The sequence below is a fragment of the Manacus candei genome, unplaced genomic scaffold (assembly GCF_025592945.1).
Source record: "Manacus candei isolate 608988 ecotype Guabito, Panama unplaced genomic scaffold, ASM2559294v1 h1tg000043l, whole genome shotgun sequence".
Lineage (NCBI taxonomy): Eukaryota > Metazoa > Chordata > Aves > Passeriformes > Pipridae > Manacus > Manacus candei.
The window spans coordinates 674181-700691 of NW_026138091.1; the positions used below are offsets into that span (position 1 = coordinate 674181).

At 35.1% G+C, this 26511-nt stretch overlaps 1 protein-coding gene and 1 long non-coding RNA gene across 9 annotated transcripts in view; one reads left to right on the top strand and one right to left on the bottom strand.

The window, feature by feature from the left end:
- The window catches only part of PTPRQ (protein tyrosine phosphatase receptor type Q), a 130265-nt gene that overhangs the window by 74322 nt on the left and 29432 nt on the right, over positions 1–26511 (bottom strand). For all 8 annotated transcript variants that reach the window (XR_007905921.1, XM_051795683.1, XM_051795682.1 and 5 more), the window contains 14 exons: positions 23746–23815; positions 21499–21698; positions 19831–20080; positions 17254–17382; positions 16090–16236; positions 14420–14592; positions 11756–11969; positions 9925–10077; positions 9625–9804; positions 8708–8815; positions 6031–6312; positions 4767–4949; positions 3955–4056; positions 1410–1530 (listed from right to left, as the gene is read on the bottom strand). Coding sequence is in view for 7 of the 8 variants with exons in the window: in XM_051795683.1 (XP_051651643.1) it covers positions 1410–1530; positions 3955–4056; positions 4767–4949; positions 6031–6312; positions 8708–8815; positions 9625–9804; positions 9925–10077; positions 11756–11969; positions 14420–14592; positions 16090–16236; positions 17254–17382; positions 19831–20080; positions 21499–21698; positions 23746–23815 (2312 nt within the window). In the remaining variant the exon portion in view is untranslated. The remainder of the gene's footprint in view (positions 1–1409; positions 1531–3954; positions 4057–4766; positions 4950–6030; positions 6313–8707; positions 8816–9624; positions 9805–9924; positions 10078–11755; positions 11970–14419; positions 14593–16089; positions 16237–17253; positions 17383–19830; positions 20081–21498; positions 21699–23745; positions 23816–26511) is intronic.
- Positions 1469–8669, top strand: LOC127474641 (uncharacterized). Its single transcript, XR_007905923.1, has 3 exons — positions 1469–1570; positions 1706–1795; positions 8070–8669. It is a non-coding gene; the product is annotated as an uncharacterized LOC127474641 (long non-coding RNA).

The following is a 26511-nucleotide window of genomic DNA, read 5'->3' on the forward strand; positions in this document are numbered from 1 at the left end:
TTTGAATGCAATGGGAGTTTTTCTCCAATGTCCTTGTCTTAACATGATACCTAAAGCCCCTCTAATTTTAGATATGGCACAGTATGACAAATAAGAGAGAGTAAGGAGAATATGGAATTAAGAGGGACAAGGTCTACTGCAAAAAGTTACATGGTTACTTAAGTAAAATATTTAGTCGGATCAATTAAGAGGTATTTTTAAAAAATAATTCTTGCTAAATCCTTTGTCATAATAACAAAAGCGGTAAGTTATAAGAGAATATAAGGATGAAAAATTGTATAACCTCAAGTCTTTGAACACAGCTTGAATCAAAACCATAGCCCTTATCATGAAGTAACTCTTCTCTAGCTCAAGGACAGTCATTAATTTAAATGCGGTTTGTCATTAAAGAGCAACAGACATTCCCAGTACAGTAGAAGTAACAAGAGAAGACAAATTTAACTTTTCTGGGAAGAAGAGCTCACTCCTGTTCATTTTATCACCAACTTAACTAAACCTGTAATTAAAAAAAAAATAAATCAGTAGGAACTGAGGCCAAACCCTATCTTGAAACTGCCAAGTAACAATAAAATAATAAATGTAAGCTCAGTAGTAGTGTGTTTATAACAACTGTGGATTTGCACATCTGGTACACATCTTATAAGGTGCACTTCAATATTTACTTCCTGCACCTTAGTAGTGGCAATAACATGGTACAGCGTGAATATAATATATCAAAAGCTATCAATAACAAAATATTTTCAATCCTAGTAGAAGTTATAGATAGATCTTTGAAGAGATGCCAAACTATGTTATACAGAGAATAGGACAGAAGCTGCAAGTTTTAAAGTGACAAAATTCCTTTTTAGAGGTGAAAAAATATCACAGGAGGGATGATGGAGAAAAAATAGGAAAAAAAGAAAAGATAGAAAAAACCAAAACACAGCAAATGAATAATATCTTTAAAAAATACTCATTTGCTATGAATGTAATAAATACAAAATATAGCAGTAGACATAACTGATAGCACATACAAAGACTCTGAACATGGCTCTTACACACTTTTTATAAAAAGGGGCAATATTTTTCAGTTTTAAGCCTATTTCAAATCTCCTTGACAATTCAGCATGGGCTTGTGCCTTGCCTTGCAGTAGGTCTAATCAGAATATAATGAAAATAGTCACCATGCTCTAGTATAAAATCTAATTCATTTACTATAATATAACCTTTGGAAAATTCTTACAAAATATTTAATACCCCAATTTTCATCTACTCTAAATTTGTATATACAAAAGTCTAGTATTGTAAGTGCTGAATGAATATTCGTTCTCCAAAAACATGTAATCAACACATTGTGTAAGAAAACCCCCACATTCCTGATGGGTTACAGATTAATATTTATTCTCAGAACTACTTCCAGAAAATCTTACCAGACATAAACTGTGTAATAGAGGATAATTCCATTTGGCTCCAAAGGAGGTTTCCATGACAACTTCACAGTGACACCCAACAACTGTTTTACAGAGAGGGATTGTGGAGGAGAACTCGGAGCTATAAAATGAGAGAAAAGGACACAACATCTTGTTAAACAGTTAAGATCAATGGGATATGCAGCATCCTTAAATAGGTTTTTAGTTATTTGTGATGGAAAGTGAACTTTGTATCACATTGGGACAGTATCCATCAGCTAATGTTAAGGCGCAGCTTCTTTTCCTTTTTCTAACAGATGATAAAAGAAGATTTTGCATGGTGGTGTTAGAACATCTGTTTCTGTGATTCAATGGAAAAAACACTTCATGAGAAAACAGAGTAATGGGTAGGTTACAGTGATTCCCCTACTGTCCAAGTATATTGCTGTAAATTTTTTCCCCATTCTAATAAAAGCGAAAGCTTTATAGTATGAACACATGTAAAATATAGCATAATAGTTCCCCTGAGGAAAAAGAGGTGCTGTAAAGAATTATACAAAGCACCAAAAGGTGGAAGAATGGATAAGCATAGCATTGAGAGACAATAAAATTGTGGGATACTGAGCAGCAGTAAAATTTATTCACTCATCAAATAAGGACCACATTCATACATTTAACATATCACAGTGGTAAATGAAAAGACAGGCATTTACTGAGACCCTTAAAATTAATTTTAAGTTGACCTCTACATGACACCATACCACGACTGCGCGGGGAAACATTGTAAGTAAACAAAAATATTAGACCATGTTTGATTTCATTCTAAAGTTTGTATTAGTTTTGCTGAGGAAAATATACCCATGTATGCATAAGTGATACTGCTTTGTATTAGCATGTTATTAAAAAATAAATATTTTTCTTCATCTTGATTCATGGACCTATGTATCACTATGAAGTAATATTAGAATTACTTTTGTTTTTCTCAAATTAAACCAAAGAGCATCATGCACTAAAAATTTAGGTCATAGCTGTAGTCATGCATGAAAATGGAGAATATGAGCATAACTATTAGCAAATCTATGAAACATTTGGTCTGAACCTTGGAACACTGTGTTCCTGTGAATAAGGAACATGTGGTGTATTATAAATATTGTTGTTTTTCAGTTCTTGCTCCTTCTTTCACTGTCTCGAAAATTGGCATAAAGATTTTATAACTCTTTACATTTATGAAAAAATATTTTGTATTTTTCATGAACAAAGGTTCACTGTATTTAGTGAGTGTCTGTATTTACTAGATAAAAATTTTGACAGCTGTATTTAGTGTTTTATTTTTTATATTATCCTTAGTGACTATATAATAAAAGATCTGTCATACGGTGAATGTCATGTCTTTTTGGCATGTCTAGTTCATTCTACAATTCTTATTCAGAGGATATTTTTTTGCTAAAGAATAGAAACTACATTGCTCTGTATAAAATTACTCTGTGAAAAAGATAGATTTGTCCAAATCAGCTGTTTTCAGTCTGCTCCAGCAACGTGACTCTTGAGCAAATGTTTTTTACTCATAGTGTGAATGTAAGCCCATCAACATCTTGAAGATATGCAATGATCCATTATCATCAATAGCTGAATTTGAGGCAAATCAGTGTTTCCTAAAACATGAAAAGAGACTTAATCTAGGAAAGGCTGGAGGGACATTTGTGTCAATGCCACTTTAGTATAGATTCTCAGAGACTTCCTCTTTAAACAATGGATAGAGAGAGACATAGGTTTTTCCAAAATGTGTCACAGCACCTAATTTAAGATTTTTGCTTCGAATTGATTTTCATGATTCCCCCTGCAGAAACTATAGAGGTGACCAAGGATAACTTCCTATAACTAAATTGTGTACTGAAAGTATAAATAGTTCTAAGGTTCCTCTGCTGATTTGTGACCTACTGTACAAATTAGCAGGGGTTGCAACAAATGGGTTCTATCCTCAGCCTGCAGTGCAGAACACTCCCCTGCTCATTCTGGGAGTCCAGTGCTACAGATTATGGACTTTGAGCATTTTCATAATGTGAATAATTCTACATGTATCTACGTGTATCTGTACACGCATCTGTTTAGAAGAATACAAAAATCACCAAAGAAAAAAAATCCGCATAAATGTCCCTGGACCATTCAAGCTGCCTTTTCTTGATTTTCCCTTTCCTCAGCTCTCATGTGTCTGAAAAACCAAACACAATATTTAATTCTACTGTGCAGTGTCTTAGATTATGATATTATGAGTAAATTTAGATTCTTCAAATTCATAAGATATTGGTAAGACCAAATGTCCATGCACAGCAATTGTGCCACTTCACATTGCTTGTACTGGTAAGTATATTGATAGATGGAGAGAGAGAGAGAGAGAGAGAGAGAGGCATAAAGTATGTTCATGTATAGACAGACTGACACAGATAGCAATAGAGAGACATAACTGCCAAAAAAGTGCATAGGACTTAAACATAACTGACATGAAGTGTAAGAGTAATTTAAGAATACAGGCAGACAAGAATACATTGCAACTTCTGTTCTGACTTACCGTCTTCATCAGTCAGTATATGCAGAGGTGAACTACGAAGGCCCTCCCCCATTCTGGTACTAGCAGACACTTCTACAGTATATTCTGTATATTTATTTAAATCTAAATAAAAAAGAATAATTCAATGAACCAACCATTCAGTGGAACAAATCAGTTTTTTAATGGACCATAAGTATTTTTGAAGTGCTGAGTAGGCCTATCACTTACACTGACCTGTGTCATTAGAGATGGAAATAAGCATTAAGAAAGTTTGAACACAAAGTATTTTGCAAAAGCAGGGACAAAGCTCTAATTACCAGTTTATACTTCATATTCCTAGAATGCTTTTCAGTTTGTTCTTGATTGTACTCTGAAAATGTAGTGGTTAAGATATTAAGCTCCCAGCATTAACTGCTGCATCATGCCTCAGCAATAGTGACAGAACTTAGAAAAAGAAGCAAAGGTGAGTGGAAAGGGAAGGTTTTTATCCAGAATTTTTTGTCCAGTATTTTTACCCAAATTAAGATCAGAAAGATATGTTGGTGATGTGAGGGTTTACTTCATTACAATGATAGATCTGCAAAGATATCTATTGAAGTTCCTTGCAGTTTAAACATCTAAAATAGAATGGATATACGTTAGACTTTATATCATTCATGGCCCATTTCACCACATTACACAGTGGGTTATTTCTCAGACAGGCAGCAAAAAACTTTATATAAGGACAAGCAGGATCACGTCCAACCAATGAACTAATTTATCTCAATCTGTCTGTTGAACACTTCCCAGAACAATTTACAGTTGCCATAAGTTCCAGATCATTATATGCTGACCTGTAATACGTAATGTCAGAAGAGTAGTGTTTATAACTTTTTGCTCAGTCCCATTAGTCCTCTTGAGATATATTGTGTAGATCTGTATAATTCCATTGGGAATGGACGGTGGAAAAAATGATAATTCAATTTCCATGGATGAAATGTTCCTATAGGTTATATTTTCTGGTGCAGAATCAGGAACTAGAAGAAAAAAAATATATTCATACAAGATTTCAGTTAGTTTCATTGATTTGTGAAGAATTTCTGTAAAGTGGTTTAAAAGAAACATTGCAAACCTTTGGACTTGTATTATATTTTTCTGTATAAAATACATTTTAGAAGAGGCTGAATTGGAAGATCAAAAACACATAGCAGACAGACACCATAACAACAAGGTCATTTAAAAAAATAATTGATAGAAATCATCCTAATATGAGAGATTAAAAAAATCTGGAGCATGACACTAAACGTTCCTTCTAATGCTCCAGAACTATCCCTGCAATTCTTCATGTTAGCTATTGTTATGAGGTTTTCCGTGTTGTGCTGCCACAATTAACAGCTTGCATCATCAACATGCATTTTATTTCTTTTGCCCGGGTCATCTATATAAACCCTTGTATGAAAAAAAGGAAGCCTTCTTGTATGAAAAAAAGGAGCCCTGAAAGCATGTCCTCTCAGAGGTTTGGCTGTTGGGGCTCAGGGCCAGCTTAGCAGTAGTGTCAAAGGCTGCCTCCTCCTTCCTTATGACAGGCTCCCAGGCAATGCTGCAGGGAGGCTGCAGCTGGGGCTGACCACTGGCCTCTGGGAGCTGCTTTCAGAGGTGGCTCTTGTGCTTTGCCCCTGTTTGAGCTACAGTTCCTGCTTCATCGCTGCCATGGCTGCGCTTGGCCATGGACCCACTGATGAGTTCCCTGACTTGCAGACTGACATGGCAGTCTGGCTTCAGCTCCACCATTACAGACCTGCCCAGCTGTCACTGAACTGTGTCTGACTTAGCACCACTGCACCTGCTAACTTTCTTTCCTGGCTTGACCTCAGACCTGCCTTGACCTCAGACCTGTCTCATACATGTGAAGCGTTGGCTCCCCATCCCTTATGTAGCAGCTGGCCTTGCTGTTTTGCTTGGTTTATGAAAGAGAAAAAACAGGATTCAAAGTTACTGCTTTGCAAAGCAATCAAATACTTCTAAAACTAATTATTCTTATCTCCTGGGCATCAAAGGTTATCATAAAGCAGTTTATTCTGGAAAATTTTCATTTTAAAAAACATATAATATACTCACCAGTTTCAGAAGTTCTGACCAGAAGTGGGAAAGATGACTGATTCCCATGACCAAGTCTGGTGAATGCCCTTACAGAAATATTGTAGAGAGTATATGGCTTCATTTCACTCAGTGATATACTTGTAGATGAGGTATTTTTAATAGAAAAATCATTGGAATCACTGTACAGAACTTCATAGTGAGTTATGAGACCATTAGGCTGCTCAGGTGGTAACCATTTCAGATTTATTTCTGTTGCACTTACATTTATTAGTTCTATGTTTCGAGGTGGGGAATCTGGTTCTGCAATACAGAAATCAGGAAAAAGCCCTTTAAATTAACTGAATATAGGGCTAATAGCATAAACCTATTGGATCCTAACATTTAAATTAGCTAATTGTACCAAAAGGACTACACTCACTCTCTCACTCTCCTCAAAGCCTTTTTATCTCAGTTAATTTCAGTATGTCTTCTTTTCCACTAATAAAACTAAGTGTCTTTCTGAGTCACAACACTTGCTTTTCAAGAATTTCTTTTCTCATCTACTTTTAAATCTATCTAAAACTGCATTTTTTAGGAAAAAAAATCTCTTCTCTCTACTGATCTCATGCAGACTGATCCTTCAGATCCTCTCATTGTCTTCCTCATATTCAGTTCTTTAAATTTAGATTCATGCCCTCTTACTGCTTTCTACATAAATAGCCACCCTTCTTATTTCACTCAATCAACTATTGAACAACAAAAGGGACTGTATGCACTGTAACTAAATTCCTTTTTGTGACCCTGGTGTAAATCTTGGTGTGAAGGTCATGCACAAAACAAGTCCAGCTCTGGGATAGTGTGTTGGCTAAATCTACTGGCAATGTATGAGTTCATGTGGCTCCAGCAAGCTAATAAAGCACAGAAGCATTGAAGGAGTGAGTGGGCTGCACTTACGAATAAAATCAACTCTGAATGTCAACTTTGATTCCTCTGAAGGCTTCATCACTTCACCCCTGAGATAACCTGTCTATAAAATTAAAAAAAATAAAATACTACAAACCCAGGATTATAGGATTCAGTTTGTGTACGAATTACCTATATACAGATATTTCAGAATTTATCATGAATTTTTTTTTGCCTGAAAGGTCTCACAAACCACTTTCATTTCTGATTTCTGAGCGCATGAACGGAAAGTGTTAACTGTAACAGATCACTGTTCTCTGGATGACAAGACTGCCCACATGGATATTTCCCATGTGAAGAAGCTTAATTTTTAATTGAAATACATTTTGAAATTTATCTGGCATGGTACAATATTTCAATGCAACAGCCCTTCAATCCTAACACAGGTTATCTAAAACTGTTGTAGAGAATATTTTATTTGGAGGTATCTATCTTTTCAAGAATCAAACAAATTGTCAGTCCAGGGTTGGTTAGGAGACGTGAATCTCAGCCTGAATTACCTCAGGAAAACTAAAGAACAAGAAGGAGAAGACAAATAATTATACATAGCCTCATAAAAAAGGCAGGAATTATTGTTGGTTTTCTCATTAGTTTCCTCAAGCCTTACACACCTCTCTTACAAATGGATGAACTGTTGCTCTGAAACTCCACTTTGAAAAATTTCTTTAAGACTCAGAGGCAAAGGAATTGTAAACTTTCAGAGAAAAAAATATTTAGATAAGTGATTTTCTGTTCTTGTGATATACATTTCCTCTGCAAAACTAATAGCATAGAAGCATGCAACTTTAAAAAATATTTGCAAGTACTTTAAGTTTCAGTGTTGAACTTGATATTTTGGGTGGTTATTCAAATCACCTAAACTTTATAAATCCCCATGATTTTTAATCCCATAATCCTTTCCTCTCCTTTATTGGCACTCAATTATTTTTCTTGTATTATAGCATATTTTTCAAGGAGAGAGATAAATGACAAATGGAAAATCACCTTCTGTATTACTTTGGTAAAAATTAGAAATAACTTTGCTGAAACAAGTGAAAAAGCAAACGATACAAATGAGAAAAGATTAATACTCATGACTCTGCTCTGTAAATCAAATTCATGTGTTTTCTTTGCAGAAGCCAATGACAACTTCAGCTACGGTCCCAGTGCCTTCATGGGATGAGACTGCCTTGCAAGCAATTAAGGAAGATCCAGAAATCTTCAAAAAGTAGCATTAAACACTATGCTAGAACTATTGATCAGTCTTAAAATTAATAAAGCCCCCAAAACTCTACAGAAACAATTGCATATAATATCATTCAGTGTAAAAAATCTTCATCAGCATCTCTGCTTACAGATAGCAACATGGCCTATGAATAGTGGAAGGTGCCATGTTCAGATACTTCAAAACCAACCTGATTTCCACATGATAACATAAAAAGAAAAAGAAAATAAGATGAAGTCACAAATATTACAGTTTAGGTGGGTGCTAGGGACATGGTTTCAGTGAGGCAAGCTCAGCTCTGCAGCTTTCCTTCCATTTGTTGATCACAACTGAAATTCGTTGATTCCTGCAGCTTTCGTTATTATTTTCAGCACTTACCTAAAAACGGTCTGAATGAAATCACTGACTGATTGAAGATCAATAATTTCAAGAAACATTGATTTTATTTCTGCACTTTCTTTTCCCTTTACGTACATGCCCGGTCTTCTTTCTAAACAAATGCAAACCTCAGTACAGAAGACAAATCATCATTACAATCAATGTACTTACCATCTTCAGGGGTTCTCACGAAAACATCATTCTCTTCAGACAAAGCACTTTCTCCAATTGCAGTAGAGGCTGCCACTCTCATTTTATAATTTGTGTACTTTTTTAAGCCTGAAAAGATTAAGTAAAAAAATCTTGACTGTTTACTTCTTAAACATATTTATTTTGTCATAGTTACTTATGAAACTATAAAACTGAATACTGTTCTAAGATTTTTTGATGCACATTTGTTACCTAAAAGATAGAATACATATAATAGCATTTATGTGGGGACAGCCAAGTAGGCACGCAGTTAAACCAACAGACTTTGAAATAAGTCAATTAGCTTTAACCCTGTAACTAGCTTAAAGAATTTATTTGTCAAAATAAAGGATGTGTATATGTACATCCAAATATGTGGGTTTATTCTATATGCATTACTCTGATTAGCACAAATAAGTGTCTGAAACCCTATTAAAGAATGGATTTACTTCAATTACTATAAAAATTATCATCTTAAAATAAGAAAATTATTATTAATGTTAGACAAATACTGTGAAAAAAATTCAAGTCTAAAAAATAATAGACAATTTAGGAATATTTTTCTATGTGGACAGAAGATGCTTAGACAAAAATTCCAGGGAGAAATCCATTTCACAAATTACTACTCATACCCTTTCTCAAATTACTGCTTATCTTCTCCCTCTGCTCTCATCTCATATTCCCTACATATTTCTCCACAGTAGACAGCTCTAACAGTAGTGTACCAACCTTGTTTTTACGTGCAGTTATGTTGTGTGTGTGTGGATGTGTGTGAATATGTGAGACTTGATCCATCTACTTTGCAAATGGTTATATTATATACAGTTGGAAAACTTAATTTTGTATAATGTATTTGCAAGTTTAAATTTTTATCTTTTTTTAATAAAATGACACTATACCTGTCATAAGTAAGCTGTTGTTTGAAGTTGTTGTGTGGAATGCTCTTTTTGTATCCAGTTCTATTGCATAAACTGTGTAATGGATGATTTTCCCATTGGGATTTGCTGGAGGATCCCAATACAGCAAAACAGAGGAGGAGCTAATATTCTTGTAAGATATATTTTGTACTGAGCTTGGAACTGCAACAAAAACATAAAAATATAACGATAAGCAAATAAATTACTAAAAAATAATTCAAATGTTCAGTGAAAAAAGTCATGTATGTTAGCCTTGATAATATCAGAGTTACAAAACTTTACCTTGTTCGCATGTCCTGACCGTAAGAACTGATGGTGGTCCTTCTCCAACAGCAGTGAAAGCAGACACACTAATTGTGTAATCTGTGAAAGGTGTGAGGCTCTTTATAACATATGACAGCTCTTCAGCCAAAATGTTGATGGTATACTGATTTTCTGTGAGTAAATGGAGAGAAATAGCTACTTACTCATAAACTCATTTTTTTTCTTATGCATTCTGAACTCACTTTGGCAGGGCAACCTGCACCTGTTTCATTGTAAAATAATTAACTTTCATGGCAATTACAGAATATAAAGAAAAGTCTACACTCCATCTCTTAACTACACAAAGGAGAGTCTATTATAGGTCCATTTTCATGTGTACAACAGATAGACTGGTCTAGGTAAAAGAATGAATAGGTCACAGGTAGAATTGTGAGGTTTGTGAGAAATCCCCCAGAAACTAGGAGAAGGTAGCTTTGTATATGGCCTAGTCTCTCCAGTGATTTCAGAACCATGGCTTCTGGATTGATAAAATTTTTGAGGTTTTTAAAATATTTTAAATTGAGAAAGATAGATTCCCTCTTCCTTGCCCTCCCCCTCCCAATGGTGCTAAAAGAACCATACTTGGAAAGGTTGCCTTCACAGACCCCTTCACACCGAGATTTTTAGCAAAAGAGTTGTGGTCAGCAGAATGAAGAAGACATGCATGCCGACAAAGAGTTTTTTGGTGCATCTCCAATAAAGTTCAAAGTCAGTCACAATCCAACTGTGATAGTCAAAATCATTTGTTATAAAGCAGTCATTATGCCAGTGCAAATGAAAAAGTGTGGGTCCTTCTCATATCTGCGTATCAGGCTCAGAGTTTTGTGAAGGCATTGAAAAATCAGCAGACCCTGAAGAAAATTTGGCTGTCAACAGCTTTAACTACTGTAACTCCTATAAAATAATACTCTTATGCTGGATCACAACAGACATTGTCTGAAATCAATTTTTCAGCAACACAGACATCTTTAAGCAACTCAATACCTCAAGATGAATGAGGCCATAAAAAGAAGATTTTCATTTAAAACACTGTATGTTTTCTGTGTATAACAAGGAAGATTCTTCAGGATTAACTAAGTACAGAAAATAACCACTGTAGTTTAAAATAATGGATTGAATTCTGGTATTAGATACTGGTGTATATAGAGGAATTCAGTGACTTCATTAAATTAATTTAAAACTTAAAAAAAAATAAAAACTTTAGTTTCTCCCCACTGTTCAAACACCGTAAAAATTTAGAGAGGTATTTGAAATCCCTGCCTGTCAGCTGAAGCCTGCTTAATGATTTGTAAATATCCATACTTGGAAAAGAAACAGTGGCCCATTGATAATACAGAACAAGTGTACTCACTAATGACATCACCATGTCATGGGGTCATCTCCACCTGTTTGTAACCCATATAGCAAAGTTGTAACTTTTTGACCTATTTACCTTCACTGACATTTGAAAACCTATTAGTCAAACAGCTTAGAGAAATCAAGGTCTCTGAAGGGCTTGGAGATATGTTAATCCCTGACAATCACACCTGCTTTGGCAACTGTAATAACTGATTGTCTATGCAGCTTGGCTGATGGCTTTCGGGTGCTTCTTTCGCTAGGAAGAAGGTCAGCTGGGTGACAAGGGGCTAGTTCCTGCCTGTGTGGCATTCTCATTTGCTTCAGAAGGTTATTTGGTAGTAAAAAAATCTGACTCCAGCCAATGACCCATTTATAATTTGCTTGAACCATGTGCAAGAGATCATATCTGGGACAGTGATGAGGGTCCTTCAGAACAAAGAAACAGGTAGAAAAATATCCTAAAATACCTTACCCAAAGCAGAATGTAACTCTGCAGCTCCATTTATAGCAGGCAAATTATCACCAGATACACTTGTAAATATTACTGGGGAAGCTGTCTGAATGCTGGAAAACATTTCAGCTGAACCTTCATATAAATCATTGGCTGTTTCCAATGAATTCCAAGTGGGAGAAGAAGGGTTTATGTTTTCATTTATTGTGTATGGCTCCAAAGAATCAATCAAATACTAAAAATTAGAAATACAAAAGTAAATCACAAATCTTGTCATCATTAAATTATATAATTAATTTTACATATAATATAGAAATAGTGTTTGTATATCTGTGCATATATATATAAGCATACTATATAAATGCTGGCATACAAACCTTATCATTCACTACAGTAATTAACGTTGCAAAATGCAATCTTTATAATAAAAAAGCTCAGTTGCCAGTAGCCTACAACCTTTTATTCTGATTACTGTTTAATCAAACACCACTTTTTTTTATTTCTTAAAATATGGATATTATAGTAAGGTGGCAATTTTAGAGTAAGGCCTTTAACTGTAATGCTGTATCCTTGGAGCTATAGTGAACAGATACACATTTGAACTTGGGAGATTAAATTTGTATTAAGCATGTTCTGAAAGAGAGTAGCAGGCAATGAAAGCAAGAAGACTTTAGATATCCCTACCAGGCCCTGAAGAAAAGGATTAACAGGTTGACTAGGTCACTAAGATGTGATAAGTAGAGAGGAAGAAAAACAGAAGCTAATTAATTGGAGGGGAGGGAAAAATTAGGGAGTATGTAAAAAGGAAGAGTGAAAGGAAGGTAAGTGATATAGACTCCCATAGGAGAGAAGGGACAGAGAACAAATGTTGGAAAGGGATGGCAGCAGATATAAGGGGATCAAGAACAGAAAGGAGAGGATAAACAAAAGCATAATAAAAAAGAGAGAGGTTGGAACATAGGTGCAAAATGGTGTGTAAGCACCAAATCATTATACTCCTTCAGAGTCTGGGACCAAATCCAGGACTCCAGTGTCTCTAAATTGTTCTGCTGCCATCTGGAGCACTCCCCACTCACATATATGAGCCACCTCATAGCCAGAAAGAGATGGTTTTACAGTGACGTAACTAATACACATTAGTCCTTTCCCTATGGACTCTGGGAGGAGAGATGGCAAAGCAGATTTTTTACTCCTTTAACTAGGGGTGCATTAGCCACAGGCAGAGATACAGCATCAATCTCACCTAAGTATCAAGAGGTAAAAGCAACATATGACTCATCTTCACCAGCTTTTTATAGCAAAGTAGTAACTCACATTGAGATACTTTTTGCTTATAAGTGTTTTCCACATATAAGACAACAACATTTTATTGCTACTAGTTATTGAGTATAATTAGCACTGTGGATCTGACAGTTCAGATCCCATAGATGCTCTAAGATTTGGTCAATGGGGTTCTAAATAAAGAAAGATTTATTATTATTTGCTTTGTTTTTTAATTAGAAAACTCAAAAAACTATAATAAAGCAGCAATGATGCTATACTAAGAACTCACAAACTAGGAAATTCCATCATGGAAATATTTCTGTGTAGACAATTCTAATTTTTCTGTGTCTGTGCTATGATACAATCTTTAATTATAAAGTTACATACTTAATTTTCCAAGGACGCCTGTCTGGTTTAATGAATGGATCCTTATCCCAATTTTTTTTTTTCCCTTACTCCTTACTTAATGTTTGCCTCCAGGGCTCTATATAATGTATATCATTCAACTTGAAAGTGAACTCCTTCATTGAGCTCTACATCAAAAACTTAGATTCCGATTCAGATCCAGTGAAAGACATCATTGTCTGAAATAAAAAAAGGAATTATGCAAACTTTGGGCACCTATATTGAAAATTCAAACCAAAAAGCCCTACCTCAGAAAGAACTCAATCCTGAGCTGAATGTTTACTAGGAGTCTGAGCTTCTGTGCTGAGTACTCAGAGCTTCTCCTCTAAGACTGTAAAGCACATCAGTGCTCAAAATCCGAAAGCTGGACTGATTGACAGCGTGAGTCTCCAGAGAAATAGAATCCCATAGATGCGTGCAGATATCCTTAGTAAGCAACCATAGCATGGAGCTCAGCATGTAGTATCACACATGTAAATTTAAGGATGCAAATGGGGGGAGAAAGTCTAGGTGTGTCTGCCTTGCTAGTAGAACACTTAACCAGCCTTGTGACACTTCTGCTGAATTCACTTCTGCACAGGATTCACACCCACATCTTCTAGAGGTTTTGCTGAGTGGCTGTGTATCAATCTAGGCACATAAATATGTGTATCAGTCTAGGCAACTCTTACAGGCTGTATATCAATCTAGGCACCTAACTCTTACAGTTAGGTCACCCTATGCAGAAAAGAACTCAAGGACTCAGAAGGACAAGACTGTAGGCTATGGCTTCCTGCCTTCAGTAGCTAAGACAGTCTGGATCATTCTGCCAGAATTATTTTTTTTTCATGTTATGGTGAGAGCATTATGAGAATCTTTTTGAAACCCAGTCAGAGAGAGTGGGATGAGGAAGATGGCTTTTAAAAACCTTAACAACTCATCTGTGGTGGCTAATTCCACATTCTATAACTATCAGATAAGGCAGAGAGCAAATTTAATCTAACAAAAAAAAAAATCCATGTTAAAAAAAAAGAATACCGTATTTTTATCTCCAAGAATAATGTTTTCCAAAGTCATGAGTGTTTTCTGCACATGTACTTTAACTCTGTACTGGGTAATGATTCCATTTGGTTGTCGTGGCTTCCTCCAAACAATTTTTATATATGTGGCTTCCACTTCTGCTAAGTGTAAATCTGATACAGCACCTGGGACTAAATATTAAAGAAGAAAATTTATTTGATTAAACACCTGTGATTATTACAAACTTTTTCAGTCCTGCATGCAAGGCACAACAGGCATCTAGTCAAATTTCACATCCTTTACTTTTGAGTTGATCCTATGCAGGTAGAGAGTTACTTCACATATTTTCTTAGCGAACAAGTTACAGTTCTAAAAATATGCATGGGTTTTTTTAACAAATATGACATATGTATGCATATGGTCAGACACTAAGATGACATAAATCAGGATGGCTCTGCTGAAGTCAGTGTATTGGAATCAAGCAGATCTTTGCTGTCTTCCTATATGGAATCTGAAGTATATTTGAAAATGAAACGTTAGTTTTAAAATTATTAAAACCATACAAGTAAACAGCTTGAAAAAAAATTAACGTAAAACATCTAGTTCATTTCTCTTTTATAACAGGTTTTGGTTCGATTTCTTCATTAACTATTTAGTCTTAATGATACTGTACTTTCCATAGGACTTCCAGAGACAAAATACATTTCTATTCAATAGAATGATATTCAGATTTCATACACTTCAGTAAAACACAATCTTGAAATTACTTGCATAATGAGGATTTGTAGATTTGGCACTAAGACAGGAAATTATATGTTACACTAAAAGAAATATCAAACCCACCAAAATTTCCTTTGGCTTTTGACAGTGCATTTTGACACAAGATGAGAAGGACTGTACTCAGGCATGCTACCTCTGGAAATTGTCTCTGAGAGTTGCCAAAAGCAGTTACTTCAGGAAATAATAAAATAAGTAAGGATAGGTGTTCCTCCCAGTGTTATACCTTGACAACAAACATTGCCAGAAATCACTGATTGAGAGATATTCTAAATTTGTGTTGTGTGGCATAAACATAAGACTTCTGTCTTATAACTATCTTGAAACTGCCCATCACACACTGAATCTTATTTTTTTCTGTTTGCGTCCTCAGATGCTGACAAAAAATCCTGCACAATCTCATATATATCTAAGATAAAACTGCATGTCTATTGACTATTGGGAGCCAAAACTTCTAAACCACAGAGTACAGTGTTCACAGACAGAACCAACCATGTGACTGCACCAGGACAAGACCTCAATGTTGGGTCTGCCTCAAAGTTAAGTTCCCAGGTAAGTTCCAGGGTGTTCACCCTGGTATGGAGCCTTTGATTTGGTGAGAATTAGTCAAACCAGAGGTTTCATAAGAAACATTAGGGCTGAACTGCCGTGGGAAATCCCGCGCTGTTTTTCGTTTCCACTTGCTGCCATCTAACGGGGAAGAGGGAGGGCCTGCAACATAATTACCGTATCTAAAAATAACCATCTTCATTCAGAAAGAGACTTCATGTCTTGCACAATCTCTGAGAGGCGGATAAATGGAGTGACAGTGTGTGAACTGGACAAAACCAGAGAAAGGCTCTGAAGGGAAAACTGAAACCCTTTGTCATGTACAGTCAGTCCATATATTTTGCTTCTCTATGATTACTTACCATCTGGAGGAGTGAAAACTGTAAGGTTAGTCTTTGGCCCCACCCCAGCACTTGTTTCAGCACCGACGTACACATCGTATGTTGTAAACGGCACAAGGTTACTAAATACAAACTTATGGTCTTTTGTGCTGTTATCCAGAATATGACCTGGAATTAAAAATGAAGAGATTCTAGCTCAAAAATAAAAACAGTCCAGGGCTACTTTTCAGGATGATGAACAATGAAAAGCCAAATTTCTTTGGGGAAAAGCTAATTTTGAACAAACTTCAGTGGAATAATACTGAATGTATGGGGAAAAAACTAACAAACCAATCAACCAACAAGCCACTTCAAGGAGGTGTGGGTTTTAAGAGGAAGGGATTTTTAAAAAAAAATAATTTCTATTGCTTTTTCTGTGTGGTCTCATAAAAACATTAGATACAGCTCATAAACTTATTACTTAACTACAGGCAGTTCTATAATTTCTCTATGTATACATGTCAGAGTTCAAAAAAATTCCAAAAACATCAAAACAGACTCAAACATTTGATTGCATACTGCACGAGAATGAAAATCCTCTAGAAATCTTTAACAGAAAGAGAAAAGAGCAAAGGTAAAATAGAGAATTCTTTGGATGTCATGGCTGGGCTTCGCAAATGAAGATTTGGGAAGGGCTCTACCCACACTTGCTACAAGCGCACTGGTAGCTAAAACAATGCGAGATAGACAAGACCAGTTGCAAAAGGCACAGCAGAAAGACTCCTTAGGTGGTATTGACAGGACATGGTTCTTTCTGCATTGTCTTTTCTCCTCAAGAATGATCCCATGTGCGTTCTCAAAAGAAGCAGCAGCGTTATAGATAGTGTGTCTCCAGACCTCCCGATTGGAGGATTTGGATGTATAAGCACAGTAATTCAGCTGCAACCTTAGCCCTGAAAGACTGAGGAAAAATTGTTTTTCTCCATTCTTAAGAATATCTAATATGAATTTAATTTTATACTCCTCTTCATGATGGACTTTTCCCTTAAGAGTAATCTAAAAACTATTAAAACACCTAATAGTAAAAAGGATACATAACACTGCTTTCAAATATTCATTTTTGATTGACAGGCACAGTAAGAATAGAAGTGTAAGGAAACAATCACAAAAAAAGAAAAAGAAATGGTAACATCAGCTCTGACTTACCAGATGGTCCATACAGCTCAACTCTGTAACTAAACTTTCCTGTTACTATGGCTGGGGGTTCCCACATTACTGAGAAAGACTTTGCTGTAACGTTGCTCTTGGCAAAATTTTGTGGTGGGTCTTCTGGAACTTAAACAATATTGGAAAAAGTCTTTGAACATAAAATAATTTATATTAGGATTTCCAAAACCACATATCAGACAATTCATTTTTAACATAAAATATTCTGAAGGGAAAAGCATATGTCATCAAAATTACTAAATTTCTCTTTTAAGTTAACGCTCAGAAAAGGTATCAAGAGAGCTGGTAGTATGCAAATAGTCGTTAAGAGACAAAGATGGTAGGGATTCTACCAAGTTTAGCATGGATTTTACCATGCTGTAGATTACATACAGAAGATGCTCAAATATGATTGTGAGGCTCAGTAATACAGGGCTCACATTAGGTAAATTTTCCTTCCTTGAATATGTTCATTTTTCATATAGACAATACTTCATATTGAAGATTTCTTGCAGCTCTAATGATATATATTACTATCCTGAAAGCTAAATCTGTAACCAATGAAGTTTGTTAAAACATTTCATACATGAGTAATTTTCCATTTTCATGACACTACTTGTGCAAATTAAGTGAACCCGATACTCAAGTGATTATGGGATGCAACCCCTGCTCTCTCTAAAGTACCCCCTACTGCAGCTATAAAGTAATGAGAGATTATTGATATTAAAATCAGAATCAAATTAAAGGAGATGGAATTGTTTACATCCACACAGAGTGAAATCAAACCCAGTTTTCAAAAATGCTGCATACAGAAGTAAACATATGGAAAATTTTTGACATAAATTTCTATGAAAATCAGTCTTGATGAGTCATGTCTGATATCTAAGCCAATATGGAGACAATAACTGATGCTGTAAACAAATACACAAGTTAACTAATATACTGCTATTATAAAGTACTATTGTCTTCTGTAAAAACTACTGTACAAATGAAAGAAATTAAAAATCCTGTCATTTCTAAAATGTATGCTATAGATTAGTCAGTAGTGACTACTTAATCATTCTTAGTTTTGCAAATTGCATAAGTTAAAACTGCACATATTTCTGAAGCATCATCTCAGAAGTCCACTATTTTTCCCAAGTTTTAATCATTTTCTCTTTGTAAATGTGTCCTCCAATTGACAGCCATCCTGGTAAAGGGAGTATTTCCATGCAGATTTAAAAAAAAAAAAAATCTAGGATTTTAAAACACTTTAAAGAAGTAGCCTCCTTTCCAAAAATCAAAGCAAGAAAAATATCTTTTTGTCAGAAACACAGGAGAGCTGAAGCATGGCTCAGAAAGTTCTAGCAGGAGGAAACAGAAATAATTTTCAGCATGGAGCACCAATGAGCTTGGGTGTACCGGTGTGCCGCTAAGAGGAAGGACTTACTGAGACTGGGACCAGAAGGACTGACTGTGCCTTTGGCCCTGTGCACACTCACACTGACCAGTAAGCCCACCTCCCTTTTCACAGACCCTGGCTCTATGCAAGGAGGGAAAGCCTTATCTTTCAAACAGTTGACAATTTCTATGCATGTGGAGAAACTAAATCCCATTCTGTAAGATTTTCATCACTTTCCAGGGTTTTCTTACTACCAGTGCATCTATCCTAGGATGTTAAGAGGGTGAAATAAATACTGGAAATTAGCCCTGATATCATTAGAAGAGAAACTGTCCAAAATTTCATTAACCTGAACAGAGCAGCAAACTAAGGTTATTCAGATTCTATCAAAGCAATGCAAATTAACTGCTTTAGAAGGGAATAAAATTTCTTTTCATCTGAACAGTGCTATGAATATTGTATGTAGAAGGGGAATTGAGTAATATCAACTCGAGTTAAGCAAAAGAATGATGTATTAGCAAACAGAGAGCCAGAATGATTCTTCTAGAATGCCTTTATGGTATAGCTTTACTAACAGTGCTGTCCACTACCTAAGCCATTATAAAACTCCTCTTCTGGACCTTTGTTTCCAATTCTAACTTCTCAGTGCATTGCAAGTAATCCAAAATCAGCTTCACCTAGTGCTTAAAGATTTCTTCATTACTGAACAAATTTCTGCAATAGGTCCAGATTGGGAACCACATGACAGGAGTTTTCTTTATAGTGCTTATTTCTCTACAAAGGCAAAGAAGCTTTAAGAGCATTGCTATGTACACAATACACATACTTTTTGAATACTATGACTGACACCTTTTTCCTCCATCTTTATTTTTAATTCTCCTTCCATTGTACTATTAATTGCAGTTCTTAAGTTACCTTCAGTTTTTCATAAAATTTGATCTGTCCTGACCATGTCTTTGGTACCTTTGACTCCTAATAATAACTGAACTCCCACTTACTGTATATTAATAGATACATTGTTACATACATTATCAGTTGATTCCATCGGGTAAAATTAAGTAATTATGTAAATACAAAAGCATGATACAGATAAAGACAGATTCAGACTGAAGTATTTTGCAACAAAAATTCAAATTGATATTTTGAAGTTTTTACCTAAATCTGAGAACTGCTTTCCATTTGAAAGCAGTATTTACCTGATTCTGGTGTCCGGACAATTGCGCTGTCAATGTAGCCTGCTTCAGTGGTAACTGCAGAAACTTCAAAAAGATAGGTGGTATATGGCCTGAGGTTGGTTATAACAAAGCTAATCGGTTCATTCCACACAGAGTTCATCTGACTTGGTGCCTCTGTATTTGGTGTAACTGTAGACTGTGAAGGAATTGTGGATTTCCCAAAAGTAGTTGAAGGAGTGGTAGTACTCCATAGAAATGATTCACTCTTATCCTATAAAGACAAAATATGAAACATGATAAGCTGTATCTATAACCTATAATTGTAAATATATGTAGATCAAAAAAAGGCAGACCACCTTTGAAAAAATATTAGCTTGAATTGGTTTTCCTTTTTACACTCCATTTCCAAATTTAGATTGACAGTGCTGGTACATCTGTTAGTGACAGTATTGTAGTTTCCTGTCTTATTTAAAAAGATCTCATATCTGACTGAACAGAAGCATCTCTCTAGGATTCATTTAATTATTCCCAGATTCCTTTTTCAGTGTTCAGTCTCCCTCTTGAAAAAAAGTTCTATAGTGAGGTCCTTTTACATCACATATATGTTCTATATATGTATGTATATATACATATACAGAATACATATATCCATATATCATGGACAAAACCAGACAAGAATTTCTTAGTACATACTGTCAGGAGACAACTCTGGAAAACTGTTAAACATTATGGTAACCAATACTTATGATTCAGTAGGTGGCAGTCTGCCTTCTCAGTGCTGAATTAAATCAGCCTGGCATCAGGAACCTTCGCAATGCCTAAGATGGTTTTCCAAATAAAATCTGAAACCAAAGTTATCATACTTTTTCATTCATCTACATTTTTCATTAAAATATTAAGCCTAAAAAAATGGAGGGGAAAAAAAAAGAAAAAAAGAAAAAAGTTTGAGTAGTTGCAACACTGTCCTCAGAGTAAGAAGGAAAATGAGAATAAATGCTAGAAAAGAGAACTTTCCTCAAGAAATTCTGAAAGGTATACAGTGGTTACGGGTCTGAATGCAATGAATAGTCAAAATTCAGAAAATTTTCAATGAATGCTTATTTTAAGAACAACTTAGACTACAAATGTATTTTTGAAAATCACTCTGATAATCATGCATCTTTTCATTTTGATATGAGAAGTATTTCAAAAATATTGAAATGCGATAGAATAAAGCATATTTTTGAAATATAAAAAGCATTATCATGCTACATAAAAAATAGGACATTAATATTACTCTATGTCTTCACTGACCAAAAAAATTCCTTGAGTTCTTGTTTTTTTTCTAACTGAATATCCTATAAAACAAACAAACAAAAAAATTAAAAATTTAAAGCTGAACAAAAATGATCTATTTTGCGATTTTTTGTTAAAGGGATAACAAATTTAACCTTTCTTAACATTTTTACTTTGATTAAACCGAGCTTTTCAAGGAAAAGCACTCTGTTTAAATGATTTTGAACAGAATGATTTTTCTTCAACCATTATATCCTGCCTTGGGTCTAAGTTTGTAAGGCATTTGTAATTGTTCTGAAAAGCAAGCCTCTCCACTTTTTATGTCTCAAAATTCAAATGTATAACCATATTCAATGTAAAACTAAATTCTGTGGGATAAGTCTATTTCTAGTTTAAAAGGTTTATAGCACTTACATTACATTCTGGCAACCTCCCAGACAGAAGGTCCTCTACTTTAACCAAGACATCTTTCACTACAATTCCACTTCTTGCGTGTTTCACACTAATCTTGAAACTAGTTATCTTTCCATTTGGTTGCCGAGGTAGAAACCAGATCAGATTTACAGCTGAAGAATTTAAGGCTTCAACTGTGAGATTCACTACTTTACCTGGAGCTTGGAAACAAAACAAACAAAAGCAGTAAGATAAACTTTTCTTCTCAGCATTGAAAAAAAGAGAATTCCTCCTTTTTTTTTTTTTTTTTTTTTGGTAATGCCATTTCTAGTTTCCAAACCCTGGAGCAAATAGATAACAATCATTCACAAACACATGTAAAGCAGCTGATATACAACCAGTTCTTTTTCTATATAGTTTAAGTAAGAAATATAACTATTTCAGTCTCATGATAATATAGTAAGTGGTTTGGTCAGCTTAAAAATATTCTTTCTAGAAGAAAGTCACCTACTATTCCAAAAGTAGCAAAATTTTGTCCATTTTTGTTTGTTTAAGAGCATCTGACAACACTGGGCATTTTATTTCACTTTACCTGTGTCATCTTTTCAGCTGCATATAGATTTACGGTAGCTTTAAATAACTCACTTTAAACAGACTATTCACTATTACTGCAGAAATGGTGTTCTTTGTATCAGTGACAGTTTCTGTGGCCTTTTGTCAGAGTATCTGTATTAATCATAGCACAAAAGAATGACATGCAGCATCTAAATGAGATTTTACATGCTATCTGGACTTTCCTGCAAATTAGAGTAGTCCCTCTCCCTTAGTCCTGCCTACATGTAGCACAGTCTGCAGCAAGTCCTGTAATAGGTAGCCTTGATACTACGGAGAAAAGGGTTAGCTGTTTACACTATTTAAAAAAAACCAGCATTCCACAATTGCAGATCTTCCATGGGTGAAATAAGACAGCTCCTCCAAACTTCCCATTTAGTGCTTTTAGTCCTGCTAAGTCTTTTCCAGACCTTTCATTTCTTTTCCCCTTTCCCAGACCACAGCCTTTAAATTTAAATAATTTTATTTTCTGGCTAACTTTCTTACTTCAAACTGCACATCTGCATGTTAATCAAGATGTTTGGCTTTCTTTAGCCATCAAAGCAAGACTTAAAACAAAAAAAAGGTTAAGAAGGTAAAAGTACAAATGTAATATCAGGGACACATAACTCACCTAGAATTTGAAGAAATCTTACAATTACATTCATAATAAGTGATTTTAGCCTTAATAAAAATGTAGTCAGAAATGCATCAAAAAGTAAAAAGCTTATGTTCTCATATGGAAAATGTAAGTGTTGTCCTCTCTCAAAGATGAATAAATCATAAAGCTCACAGAAATATGGTTTTCCACCAGCAATAATGTACTTAGAATAGTGAAGAATAATAATTTTTCATAGCTCCATGTGGCAAGTTTACTACTCCTTCTCATATTTGGTTTCATATATTATTGCATTATCTTAGAAATCTCATGCAGAGCAATGATTTTCTGACATTAATTGAGATATCTCACTCTGAAGCTTGCATAGAAACAGAAAGCAGCCTAAACACAGAGGGACAGTCACTGCCATGGCAGCATGAATTCTGTATTCCACTGAGACTGGTTCATCCTGATGTAATTGGACTGGTGCCAGCTCTTCAGCCAAGGCACAAGTGCTCCTGGAGCACGAGCAAGATTATGCAAACTCAAACTATGATTTTTTAATCTTAAAAAAAACCTCTAATTTTTATTTTCATTTCAGATTTTTTTTTCAGAATTAAGACATAAAAATTTAGTACAATAGTTTCTGTGCAAGGCTTCTTAGAACCCAGCACTAAACCAATACAGATTGATTTAAGTAGGCAATGCCAGAGCTGATCCCACAACAAAATCTATCTCCTGGTACTGTTGCAGGCAACAACAGATGGGTCCACTTAATACATAGCTCTGCTCTCCTGTGACCTTACTTTCTGGAAGCAGCCTACCTAGAAACTGGCATAGGAAAAGCCTAACAGAAACAGACCTTGCATACAAGAGACACCCATATGTGCACACCTTAAATGCTGTTATTAGCAAATAGAACAAAATTAATCTTTGCCACTGAGAGAATAGGAAAAAAAATTATGATTTTGTTCTAAATGCATTAGAATTTTTTCAAGTATGAATTTTTCCATGGATAGTTTATTTGAACAAATTAGAGCAGATTTAATTAAAATAACTAGCAGCTTTATTAAAATTACCACTTTCTGCAGTCTGAAAAAGGAAAAGATCACTAAATACTCCAATACCAGCACTGTTCTCAGCAGCAACCTACAGAAAAAAAAAAAAAAAGAATTCACATTAGAGAATCTATAGAATATATAGTTTCAGGAATCTGAAAATCTCAAGGATACACAGAGATTCAACTTCTAGCTTTTAAACTGTAAACATACAAACGAACATGCCTTTTCTAGTTGCATTGTTTAAATTTATATTCAATATATAAATGTAGAAAAATAAAAGGGAGGAAGTAGGAAACGGCATAAGAAATGGAGGAAATCACGTGTGATTTTCATCAGAAGTGCTGAGTCCCTATTTTATGGCACTCAACCACAGGAATAACATCAGTGACACTCTTGTTCCTTAACATAATTCACTTAAACCAGCTTTCACAATCCTATTTTACTTACTATGAGTTAAAAGAGTAAAAAGGAATATATGTTCTCTTTTATTTCTCTATCTCCTGAAGAATAACAAGAGCAGGTCAACCTCCCTCTGAGAAGAAACCCAAGGAAAACATGTCTTTTTATGGAAAGACAAAATGTCAGGGAACTGTGGATGCACTTTATGGTAGATGTGCTTCAGTGCTCAATGTAGTGCTCAGAAGGGCACTACACTGAGATTTTGTGAAGATAAACAAAACAATGCTGTTTGCTCCACAGTACAGGACTTAGTGACAACTTGATGCAGTGATGGGCCATAGCATGCACTACTTACAAATAAAGAGGAATGAAGTCTAACTTCTTATTTTGATAAGTGAAAGAGACAACAAAAGGTAAAACATGAGCAAAATTCCAAGAGTGTTGTTGAGAGGTGTGTGAAAGAAGAAGCAAAGTGAAAAGCTCTCCAGCTTTCTCCAGGGTCATTCCCTCCTGCCAATGTCAAGCAACAAAGGTATGGCAGTGGCACTGAGGGACCTGACAGCACAGACCTAGGGGAACACAGGGTGAGAAGGGGCAGATGTGTAAAACTAAGTGTGGATCGCTATAGAAGTGACAGACAGCACACAGGAAGGGAAAAAAAAAAGCAGAGGGAGCCCACAGGTCAGACAGGGAAACTTGTTCTAATCACTTCTCCGCGCTAAACAGTGCATCTTTCAAAGACTGTAAAGCTGTTTAAACAAAAGGACTAAGCCCTAGCAGAAAAACACAGCAAAGAAATACAAGGTAGTGTATTCTTTACATCTAGGATGTAAAGGAGAATCTGTGTCACTGGCTAGCTCCTTCCTAAGCCATACAAACATGTCCCCCATGCACACACACCTCATGATTATAGCCAACCCTACCTACTTGTGCATCACAGAGACAATGACTTGCAACCTCCTTAAGCATTGGTGAATTCTACAGTAATTGCAGTAGCTGAGAAAATTGACTGGAGAGCTTCAGGGGACTGACAGGCAGTCAGAAAATTCTGACAGTTTTTACATTGCATTACATAAATCTAAAGCCATATCCTCACCTAAACACTGGGTTTTATCTCATCTTAAAAAAAAGAGTTCAGAAAGAAAAATTAGCATTAAGATAGACATGGAAACTCCTATTTCATATGTGTAGTTTCAAGAAAACTCAAAGTTACTATGACATAAGTATGCAAAAATTTGTATGGTAAAGGTTTCAGCTACAAGCACTGATAAGTTGTGAAGAAAAATCAAAATAAATGCTTACACAATGTGCTGGTAACTTCTAGACACCACTGCCACAAAAAGAGTCATTGTACAAAAAGTCTTGGAAACATTTTAAAAGGACAATTTTACTGCGCAGATAACAAAGTACTATCCAAGGTTCAATAGCTGCAGTTTACACTTGGAAGGCATGTTAATTTTTATGCTTTGACTTATGTTGTCACCGATTATTTAAGTTTAGAAAAAAAATATTCCATGCATAATTTCACAAAATTATCGATGATCAGATGTTCAAAATTATCCATAGCTCTTCAGCATTTAGAAAATTAACTCCTGTAACTGCTATTCCTTTATAAGTGTTTTGTTTTGGTTTTTTATTAGATGTAAAGAAATTAAGACTGGACTGTTACAAACAGGTTGGAAACCTATATTCAAATCTTATAAGCTCTGATGAACTGTAATGTCACATTATTTACCAGAAAGAATTTCACAAAAGGATCAAGCCAGGTACCCTAAAACAGTGAAGAATTTTCACTTATACAAAATTCAAGAGCTACTTCTAATGATACAATAGACCCCAAACATTAACCAAAGAACCACAAGAAATTCCTCAAGAAAAGGAAAACAAGTCATATTTCTTTTTGTACACATATATGAAGTAGAAAGTGTTCCACCTTAGTGGTTATTAGTGGGTCACAAATCATTGAATCAAATTCTGCTCTAAGAGCAATGTTTCAGGCATCAGGAATGGGAAAAATTTCTTCCCATATATATCAAGAAAGGGCAAATTACTGCTAAATAAAACAAATTATTTAAAATACCTCACAGTTTTCCCAAGGAAGATTTATATATTGAGCAAAGAATGTAATTTCCACAACCTTTAATAATGAACCCCACAGAAGAGCTCTGGTGGTACTCCTGATTGCAAATTGAGTTCTCTTTATAATGTCATTTATCTGAGGAGATTGATCTGCTTAGATCCCAAGTGTTAATGCTTTTATCAAATAGCAGAAAAACTTTTTTCTTTTGGGGGGGTGGGGTTTTTTAGCAGATGACCGGAGGCAGGAGTTTAAATGATAAAAATTTCTCAAGCTGTGGATATACTGGCTTTATCAGCACAGTCATC